Source organism: Gallinula chloropus, assembly GCF_964237585.1.
Source record: "Gallinula chloropus genome assembly, chromosome: 1".
Classification (NCBI taxonomy): domain Eukaryota; kingdom Metazoa; phylum Chordata; class Aves; order Gruiformes; family Rallidae; genus Gallinula; species Gallinula chloropus.
This window is the reverse complement of record NC_140085.1, coordinates 63043944-63054790: the sequence shown is the minus strand read 5'-3', so window position 1 is coordinate 63054790 and position 10847 is coordinate 63043944. Positions and strand designations below refer to the sequence as shown.

Here is a 10847-nt window from a genome sequence, read left to right as displayed (position 1 = left end):
AGGGACAGCTGCTGTCCTCAGCTGGGACCGTCCTCTACCGATGGCAATCACTGGGCTCCAGCAAAGGCTGGAAGGAGCAGAGCTGCAGCAGCTCGCAGAGGGACCACAGTGATCCTGATCCTTCTTGTATTCAGAGGTGGGGTTCGATGCCTCCACACCATGCCCCTCTGCAAGGCACAGACACTCCTGAAAAGGAGGCTGTGAACTTCCCCTCCCTGATTTGTTTCTGGGGTATTGCCTGTTGGTGTTCCTGCATACCCACTCCCAACCCCACTGCAGGGAAGGGTCTTACCTGGAAACGCTGGAACCGGGACACAAAGTTTCCCACGTTATTTTTCCAGGTACGTAATTGCACTCACATCATCTCAGCCTCACAGCATTTCCTGAAAGCATCATTTTTTGAAAATGCAAATATGACTGGAGACAAAATTCTGGACTTTATATATTTAGTTTGTTGGCTTCCAGAGCCTCTGTTGCCCAGACATCACACTCCCAGACAGGAGATGAGCAGTTTCTTTTCCACGCTCCATTGACCAGTGTCCCAGTACCCATGCGGGTTTTACTTGGGAGAGAGACAAACTCAGTTGTCTTCCTAACTCCACAAAACAATCAAATCATAGAATCATTTTGGTTGGAAAAGACCTTTAAGTTCATCAAGTTAATGTAGCACTGCCAAGGCCAAGGTTAGGGTGTTTAAAAAAAAAACCCCATTGCGAAAGTGAGACCAAGCGTCTTATCTGTTAAAAAGAGCAGCTATTTTTTTCTTCCCACTTGCCTTTTTGACATTAATTTTTGCCAAGGAGCAAAAATGAGCTCAGCAGGAATTCTCTCCTGCCAAGTTTTATCTATGCTTGGTTTCCAGGAGAGCAAACAGAACACCGAGCCCTTAAAGTTCAGAACATTCCCAGCACGGTCATTTAACTATATGCTTCAGCAGCTCTAAGGAAATACTGTAGAAAACCCTTCATTTAAAAAATGTCAGTAAATCACTGGGGCTCACGGGGAAAAAACACCCAAACTTTACAACATGGTACCTTTCAAACAAAAAGCCTGAAAGTCGAGAAGTCGAAGCTAAACAAGTACTGCATCCCAACTTAAGGACATCCAAAAATCTAGGTATTTAACTCCTAATGATTAAACCACTTTGAGTTGTCCACATTTATCTTACAACATAAACCCATGAATTCTGTATGATAAATGCAAAACTGATATATCAATAGCTCTAAAATCGCTTTAAGGAGATAACTTGTAGTAGTTCAAGCTGTTCTGAAAATACCAAAGCCACTTAGCTTTCTATTCTTCCTTTTCTTACACAAGTGTTTTGCCATTCTCTGAGAAAACAGGTGCAAAAAGCGCCAAGAGTGAGCCCATGCAGGCAGTGACCATTCAGACAGGGACTCTAAGCCGATAAATCATTCAGTTTAGCCTGCCAGCAGAAGCATGAGTAGCCTTTCTTCATTTTCCAGTTGTAGTAAAGAAATGTCCAAACAGCAATCCTTGAGACCTGTCAAGCACAAGGACTGTAAAAGACTGAACACAACGCAAAGCCTCTTTGCCCCGTAACAACAGCTGGATATGCCTCCCTCAAGTCCATCTAGAGTTTTACCTCAGATCAGAATTAATGCAAAAGCTGCATAGATGCCTCAGCCCTGGGTTCCAAATTAAAAGATGCCCTCTTGTGTGGCAATGTATGTAATTTATGGCCAGGCTGCCACCCAGCTGCACTATGACTCAGGCAACCATGCAGTGACTGCCAGTAACAGTCACTTTGTTGGGCACTTACAGCTGGGTCAGGTTCCCTACACGGAACACCAGCCTGCAAGACCGGTGGGTTTCTAATTTTAGCTTTTTCAAACCACAGAGCAACAGTAGTGCCAGTCCTCTGCAGTGAAAGATGCCCCATCCTGTTCAGATTAGAACCGAGGACTCCGGCTCCCCTCATGCTCTTTCCCCGGCTGCAGCCAGGCTCCTCCTGGCGGACTTCCAGCTCTGCAGGCTGCTCTGCCGAAGCACTCCTTCCCGGGGGGTTAATACTCAAGTACTGCAGTGCCTCCTGCTGAGATTAGTCCCTTCACCCAGTGAGAGGTCTGAAATACCCGACTGGTACAGAACTGTACAGCTTTCATAGCGCTGGTATCACTAAAGCCGTCAGCTCACTGCCATTTCCAAGGTGGACACTTGTGATTTATTGATCATGTTCTCAGCAAAACAGCCATTGAATTGTATTTTCCTGATTGATTCTGCAAGCAATTAAACCACCTTTTCTGAACAATGCAGTCCTTAAAAGGATTGTGTTGTTCCCTTAACAATGAAGTGATCACATCAGGGAAAGCTCAGGAACACTAACACTGACCCCACCCCTAAGTGGCAAGCACGTAGAAAAGCACCCCTTCTGGTGTGGCTCTACCACCTCCCAATCATTACTCTCGCTTCTTTAATATCAGATGTATGAAACAAGCCACATCTGCTCTTCTGGTGAACTTCACTTCACCACCATTTCCATTTTCAGGAAACTAAGAACTTCTAAACTTCTTTAAAAATAAAAGGAAGGGCCTCAAGAAAAAAAACAAAAAAGAGGAACACAATTTCTTAAGACTTGTTTGCAAGCAAGAACATATTTAAAGGAAGCTAACAAGACAGCACACAGTCTGTGTGGAAAGACACTTGCTTTGTACCACATCATGTCTAACAGCCTCCAGGATAATGCTAATAAATGACAATTCATTAATGGCATTCAATATTAAGACTATGGTTTATCTAATTCTCACACGAAGCTGTGAGCTTGTTTCCTGGAAAACAAGATGTAGGTCGTGACATAGCTGACTAATTGAAGGACTTAAAACCAACGTATTAAAATAGTTTATTGACACCAAGACAAGACACACAAAAATAATCAGCTTTTACAGAAACAAAAGCATAACACAGTAATAAATCTTGCCTGTTCTGCCAAAGTTATCACCGTAATGGAGGCTGCATACGGTCTGGTAGTCTTTCACAGACAAATTACCTTGAACTCCCACTGAGTTCTCTGTCTCTAATGTTTGAACATCCTGCATCAAACTCCCAAGTGTTTCCATGAGGAAACCTTCCCTTTAGGCAGGATGGGTGTTACCCGCTCTCTCAAGCACCGTAGCAGCACAGGTATTCTTCACCAACCCCGGTGGATTCGCATAGCTGCTTCAGGTCCACTATTTAAAGTCAGCTCATGAGAAGAGAATGATCTTTCTACCTATTCTTTTCTTGTCCAAATTTTACTGACAGCAAGAAGTCCCACATCTTCCAAGCGTGAAAACGTTCATTAAGGTGGGAGAAAAGTGAGCACCTCAGGTGGTGAATTATTTCTTTTTCTTTTTTTTCTTTTCATCTGCTGCCATTTTTAACTTGACTTCTTCCATAGGAAGTGCTCCTAATTTCTTCTTCTTGGCATTCTTTACCTTTTCCTTGATGGCTTCAATGTCAATTTTTTTCTCAGTGGAGGCTGCATAGTTAAAACCCACAAAGATAACAGACATTAATTTAACCTTTTTTAAATTTTAACGGTCTACAAGATGACTTCATATGTAAACACAGTAAAGCTGCATCCTGTAACACTGGCTATGACTCATTTTATGTTCACTAATGATTTTATAAACTATTCTAATACTCTGTTGTTGTTGTTGGAACTAGTATTACCCACAAACCTCTTTCAGCAGAATTCGAAGCAGAACAGTCATACAAACAATCCTGTACAACTGCCTAGGAACAGAGGTGCCAGGCTCTGCACCCACACAAACTACTATCACCCATGTCTTGGGTCACAGATGTACTCCTCTGAAATTAATGAATACTCTCTTGGATATAGGCCCATTGGCTTGGATTGTCTCACATAGGAGAAGAAATCAATTACTGAGTTCTTATATCCAGGGGTATAATTATTAAAAGAATAAATTAATTATTGAGCTTTTATAGCTGGGGAAGGTTTCAGAGCATTCTGTCTTTCTGCACAGAACTAAGGTGGTAAGATCCCAAACATGCCTGTCCCACCCTTACACTTGTTTTCTGGCCAGAAACAAGATGAGGTGGGCTGAGAGGATATGATACACCTCTCTGATCCGATCCCTTCACAAAGACCTTTATAGCAGACTTCCACAGGGAGTGCCAGTGATTAACATGAATAACCTACTCATATAATCATCGAGGTGATGGCATTTTCTCTCTTGGGCATGAGTCACGAGTCTGGATCTCACCCCCCTATCTCCCACAGTTCATCCCAACATCTCAGCACGGGTACCAGCCGTCCTTGGATTTCAGTTCTTCCCTACATACAAGCTATCACTGTCATTTACTCCTAGAAGACCGAAGGATTTCAGGCCAAAAAACGCCGCAGCTAGAAAAGCACAGCATCTGAGGTACTGTGCAGGACTACCAAAAACTTCCTGCCATCACAAAGGAGCTCTTCAGCAATGCTGCAGAACACACAGGCTTCTCAAGAAACACAAGCTTTTCAGTTCATAAGAAACTGTGCACTAATCCTATGAGGAGCAGCTGAGGGAGCTGGGGATGTTTAGCCTGGAGAAGAGGAGGCTGAGAGGAGACCTTATCACTGCCTACTACCACCTGAAAGGAGGTTGTAGAGAGGTGGGTGATGGTCTCTTCAGCCAGGTGACAGGAGATAAGACAAGGGGAAATGGCACAAAGCTGTGTCAGGGCAGGTTCACATTAGATGTCAGGAAAAAAACTTTCACTGAAAGAGTAGTCAGGGCCTGGAACAGGCTGCCCAGGGAGGAGGCTGAGTCACCATCGCTGGATGTGTTTAAAAAAAAGGGTAGATGAGGTACTTAGGGATATGATTTAGCACAGGACAGGAACGGTTGACTCAGTGATCTTAAAGGTCTTTTCCAACCTTGTGATTCTGTGTAATATTATGTCAGTAGTATATCTAATACAAGGTGTACACGGTATATCTAACAAAATGAATATGTAGTATAACCAAGGAATCCAAGGAAATGAGACTTAGTTCTCTAGTGAAAAAAAACAAATAACCTGAGAACACAAGCTCCTACTCTGCATGCAGTGGAGTTTCGCTTCAACTTTCAACAAAGCTCTTTATCTTACACCCACACTCGTGGCATGAGATTCCCAGCCAGTACTGCTTCTGGGCTTCCAAACAGAAAAGCCACTTGAGTGCAGAAGTTATGGCAGCTTCACTACAAGACTGGAAACCAAAAATTGACATAGCCAGAGGAATCAATTGAGATGGCCACCCCAACATCTCCATGAGGGAAGCAGTCTACAGAGAACAGTCATTTTATAGGTACAGGGGCTGCATGATCCTTCTCGGGCCACTGGCAACTCCAGCCACAGAACTAACCACTAGGACTTTTTTGTGTGACCTTTCTTATCTCCTACAGCTGTATCTCTACAAAATCACTCAGTGAAGGAATCCACAGCAGAAAGTTTTCAAACAAGGGAATTAAAAAGACAGAAGAAAAGAAAGGTTACCTTTCTTTGTTTTCACAACTGGCTTTTCCTTTGGTGGGATAAAAGCTTTATTTCTTTCTTCTTGTCTTTTCTTGATTGCATCTGCTTGCTTTGCCTAATAAAGTTACCGACAGAAAGGTGAAGTAACCAGTCCAGCAGGGCAAAAGGGACAAAAGACAATGTAATTCCAAATGGTTTTTTACATGAACAGGTCAGAAGATCTTTACCTTTATCTCTTCCACTCGCTTGCGTTTCTTCTGCCTGTCTTTCAAGAAGTATTCTCCACTTGCCAGTTCTTTATCAATCTGTGTAAGACAAGTAGCAAAACTTTAGATAACTGTGCATTAAGCGCCAGGTGCATAGTATCAGCAAATCAGAACTTGGCAGAAAAGGTCTCCCAACCTCCTGTCAGCAAGAACCTGATTTCAGGTCATGCTATATGCCTGCATAACCACACTGAAGTTTCAGCTGACCTGGCTTTCTGGCTGTGGAGGTGGGAACGGTGTGTATTCCTTCTTAGTATTTTTCTTCTTTGGCTCCTTGCGTTTTTTCAAGTTCTTCTTCTTGAACTTAGGCAAAAATCTTTCCCAACTCTGTGACCTCAGTTCAGGATCTTTGGATAACTCCCTTTTGATCATCAAAGTCTTCAGTGGTTTTAGAACGTCACAAAGAAGTTATTAGAACAAAATAAATATTGCAGTAGTAATGAAGAGCTCCAAACTACAAGTTTTGCTAAACTTTCTTACAATGACTGTGCTACATCTGGACCTGCCACCTCTCACTTCAGTAAGAGGAGAGGGGTTCAATTACAAACTGCAGAACCAGAGAGAGAACTATGTCTAAAAATGGAAACAGAATGCACTGGAGAAGGTGCCTCAGTTGAAGTGAGCAAGTATCAAGTGAACAATCATATGGAGGGAAATTTATTTACACTTTTCCTTTGATGTTTTCTCAGATAATGCCATAATATCATTAAAATTATGTCCTGGTAAAATGGAGGGTATCAGAGACAGGTTTTTTTTAATGAGGCACAGTGCAGAAATTCCCAGGAAGAGGTTACTGCACAGAAACTTGTAAATTATTAACAAATACCTCTCTAAGAGGAAATAGTACTTCCTTATAAAGAAAGATGCACAGTGTATGACGCCAACCTTAATGTTATATATGGGATGTATATTCTTCATTGTGTCCAGAACAACTTTTCTAACCTGTATTTAATAAGGAAAAAAAAAAAAGGAAAAAGAACAGAAAACTCAACAAGCACTTCATATTCTAATTGGTTACAATACCAGGTATACTACTGAACATCCTCTCTTCCCCAGCCCCAAAAGTAGGTAGATTTAAAGAGATAACACAAGTGGCTAAGCAGAAGACACGACACTTCAGAAGTATCAAAAACACTGATGCATTTCCAATAGACTCCAGCATACCCCACAAACACTACTTCCATGTTACCACAGATTTTGTGGTGTCATGAGAAACTCCTCCTTTTGACAAGCATTCTTCTCCTATGTAGTTACTAAAACCAGCAGATGTTCCTTAAGGTTATACATCATTAAGTCTGCAATACATCATTAACTCTGCACTATTTTAACTCTTATACCTCAAATGCAAAGTACAAAAACTGTTCACAAATACCTTTTTTTACTTCCAAGACAGAAAGATCTCAGGGTCTAAACAAAATTCAACAGCTAAGATGCTATGGACATTCATGTCAATGTGGCTTACTAAGACACTGCTGAAAAGTCAGTGAGATACTCTCAAGGTTGCGAGATTTTGCCTCTTGTCTGCTCGAGCTGGGCAGAGGAGTATGCTAACAGAAGCTGCTCATCTGCCTTTCCTTACCTCTTTCAGGCCACTAAAGGGTCCAAGAGCTGAAACGGTGTTGCCTTGCACCATAATGTAACAGTTTGTTAGCAGTTCCAGAGCCTACACCAGAAAAGGAAATTAATCAAGTGTAAACTGAGGACCTGACACAAACTTGTCAGTAAGAATTTTATGGTTATTGCACCTATCGGAAATACCTTCAGAGTAGATCCTTTTGGCCCAAGAAGTCGTCCTCTTCTTTTTATAAAAGTCTCTCTCTTTCTTACCAGGGAGCCTATTTTAATGATGTCACATGCAACGTCATCCTGAAGGATCCGAACTGCCTAGAGGCAAGAAACAAGCAATATCATCTGAATGCAAATGTATTATTCAGAAGGCAACAGGGCACTTTATTCTTCTCACTTTGCTTTCAGATACATTTACTTTACCTATATATATACATTTTATCTTGCTTGACTCACTTGAAGATCCCACATTTTGAAAACATCCTGTTCTATTAAGTGTCGTGACAGAATTTTATACAAACTCCCAGGATGTAATGCAGACCTGTTCAAAAGGGACGCTTCTTGCCAGCAGCTTTATTAAATCTCTAGCCCTGATGATCGCATACGGGTCGAAGGTCTTCTTCGTGGTAGTGACGGTCATGCTGCCTTCAATCAGATCCAGCGTTGCGTTCACATACTGCAGGATTTGAAAGGAAAGGGCAGATCAACCTCTAAATACCAACCTCAGAACTCACCTTTGCTAGGAAGAAGTTAACAAAACAGGATGCTACGTACTGAACGCAGATCCATTTTCCTAAATTCCTAAAGTGACTTGCAGTTTAAGGAAGATCACAGACACACGCACAAAAGATGTGTCACAAGACCCCAAATACCACCTGCCTCGTCTCCTTGAATTGAGGCACAACAGAGTGGTCAGCCTCTGGATGATGGGAGGCTTACTGCTGCAAAGAGCTTTGTGGACACGAAGAACCGCAAGTCCAGCTACACAGACTTTCACTGACCCCGATGCCAATAACAAAATGACATCACCAATTCTAAACACAAGCACAAGAGATACGTACTCAAATACAGCATCAGAAAAACAACCTGCACTATTTTTATAAATTTAAGTGACGCTTTCAGATCTCCCAAAAGGTAAAGTACAGTATCACGATTAGTAAGCATGCATACGTGTTCATTCAAGGCTTTCTGGACCAGTGGCCAGCACTCTTTCAAGTACGCCTCTCTGTACTTTGGGAATAACGTTGCAAAACTGCTTTCCTCCAGCAGCCCTCTGGGATTGTCTTCTCTCGTAAAGGCTGGCTCTTTCCATCCATCCGGCACGGTGAGAAGTTCAGATTCATCAACTGTAATTAAGTATTAAAAAAAAAAAGTATTAAAAAATAAAAGTTGGGTTTTATTTCCTCCTCTTTCATCAGCGACTCTTACTCCTCCCTGTTTAACTACTGAAGGTACAATAAGCAAAAACAGGGGCACAAAGTTCCGTTCGGCGCTCTGCTGAGTGCATTTGGCATCGCTTCTGACCGTTAAATAGGCTGCTGCTTTAAGCCAGTTAATTTTTTACAGAACCCTCAAGCGGGGGACGCGCGCCCTGGGAAGCGGCAAGAGCCGGGCGGAGGAGGCCGAGGCAGAGAACCGGCGAGCTGCGGTGAGGGCCACACCGGGCCGGGCCGCCAGGCACCACCGCTGCCCGCCCCTCGCACCCTACCGCAGCGCCTCAGGCCGGGAAAGAAGCCTGCTCTCCCCACGCTGCCTCTTCGCTCGGAGGAAGCCGCGGCCAAACGCCTCAGCACGCATCCCCATGCCCCCCACCCCCAACCCCCGCGGTGCTCTGAGGGAACCGGCCGCCGGGACGGAGGAGCAAGGCCGCGGGGAGGGCCCTCAGCCTGAGGACCACTCAGCGAGCTGCCGGCCACCCCTGCGCGCGCCCTCCCCGCCCCCACCTGCCGCCGCTTTCTTTCTGGGCTTGTTCTTTTGTTTTTCTCTTTGCTTCGCCTCCTCCGCCTCGGGAGAATCCGCCATGCTGACCCGCGCGCCGGCCCCTCACCCGGCGCCGGAAGCGCCGCGCGCCGGAAAGGGGGGCGGGGCGTGGTGCGTGACGGGAGCGGTAGTCCCGGCGGGCGGGAAAGGGTGAGGGCGGCGGGCGGGTTGGCGTGGTCCTGTCCCGGCTGCGCCCTGCGCCATGGAGCGGGTGGGCAGCGGCTGCTCAAGCTTGGAGAGCGGCTTTCCCGCTTGTATTCAGCACAGTAGGAATCGTCCCACGGCGTTGTCTTTCCCTGGAGAAAAAAACAAACCCAAAACTAAAGGCGATGTGACCTGTGGGGATTCACAGAGTAACGGAATCATAGGGGTTGGAAGGGACCCCAAGAGATCATCCTGTCCAACCCCCCCTGCCAAAGCAGCTCCCCAGCTCATATTGCACAGATCGGCGTCCAGACGGGTCTTGAATATCTCCAGAGATGGAGACTCCACCACCTCCCTGGGCAGCCTGTCCCAGGGCTCTGTCACTCTCACTGTGTAAAAGTTCTTCCACATGTTGGTGCGGAACTTCCTGTGCTCCAACTTGCAGCCACTGCCCCTTGTCCTGTCTCCACAGACCATTGAAAAGAGGCTGGCCATTTCCTCCTGTGTCCCACACTTCAAATATTTATAAACATCGATCTGATCCCCTCTCAGTTGTCTTCTCAAGGCTGAACAGCCCCAGTTCATTCAGCCCAGAACTGGACACAATACTCCAGGTGGAGCCTGACCAGGGCAGAGTAGAGAGGGAGGATCACCTCCTTTGACCTGCTGGCTATACTTCAGACGCACCCCAGGATCCCATGGCCTTCTTGGCCACCAGGGCACACTGCTGGCTCATGGCCAACCTGTCATCTACCTGGACCCCCAGCTCCTTCTCCACAGAGCTCCTCTCCAGCAGGTCATCCCCCAGCCTGTACTGATACAATCAGATATTCCTTCCCAGGTGCCAGACTCCATCCACACTTGCTTTTATTAAACCTCATCTGGTTTCTTAATGCCCAGCCCTCCAGCCTGTCCAGGTCTTGTTGGATGGCAGTATAGGACTCCTGTGTGTCAACCAGGACACGTGACCTGTCAGGGATCCCAGTGAGGGGCCATGGTGGCTTGTGCTGTGTGGGTAACAGTGGGTGTGCTCAGGGAAAGGGTACTGCAGGCCACCCATACGGTGGAAACATCCCCGTGCTACTTGTGAACACAGAAAATTCCCGCAGCTCTCTATCAGGGTTGCTTTCAAGACGTGTCTGCAGCTGGGTGACAGTGGCACCTGTGAAGGAAGCACAGTCCGTCTCAAGCTGACCGGGTCTGGTGGGCGGTGATGTTGCTGGAGACCTCGCTCACTCCCCCATGGAGACTCTGCAGCCCCTTGTCAACTCTGATAAGGGGCACAAGCTCTAAGAAATTTAACCCTGCAGTTCAGGGAAAAGTCATCTTTTTTTGTCTTCTTTTTCTCGTTAAACATCTTTTCCAGCCACATTCTTAAGCCCTAAATTGTCTATTGGTGTTATGCAGTGCAAAGGGAAAAAGAACTAACAT

At 45.3% G+C, this 10847-nt stretch overlaps 1 protein-coding gene across 1 annotated transcript; it reads right to left on the bottom strand.

The window, feature by feature from the left end:
• Nucleotides 1-2843: 2843 nt before the first annotated feature.
• KRR1 (KRR1 small subunit processome component homolog) lies at nucleotides 2844-9332 on the bottom strand. Its single transcript, XM_084279136.1, has 10 exons — nucleotides 9236-9332; nucleotides 8463-8638; nucleotides 7834-7968; nucleotides 7485-7610; nucleotides 7306-7389; nucleotides 6612-6668; nucleotides 5934-6104; nucleotides 5688-5765; nucleotides 5482-5575; nucleotides 2844-3478 (listed from the first exon to the last, which is right to left on the bottom strand). The coding sequence occupies exons 1-10, from the start codon at nucleotides 9312-9314 to the stop codon at nucleotides 3336-3338; spliced, it is 1143 nt and encodes a 380-aa protein (XP_084135262.1). The 5' UTR covers nucleotides 9315-9332; the 3' UTR covers nucleotides 2844-3335.
• Nucleotides 9333-10847: the final 1515 nt, after the last annotated feature.

Bases quoted from the DNA above. Each gene is read 5' to 3' on its own strand.
- KRR1 (XM_084279136.1), bottom strand. From the start codon at position 9,314: ATGGCGGATTCTCCCGAGGCGGAGGAGGCGAAGCAAAGAGAAAAACAA. The intron at 7,390-7,484 runs GTATTTCCGATA...TTTCTGGTGTAG, and splicing joins CAAAAGGATCTACTCTGAAG to GCTCTGGAACTGCTAACAAA. The intron at 3,479-5,481 runs GTAACCTTTCTT...TTAACTATGCAG, and splicing joins AGTTGTGAAAACAAAGAAAG to CCTCCACTGAGAAAAAAATT.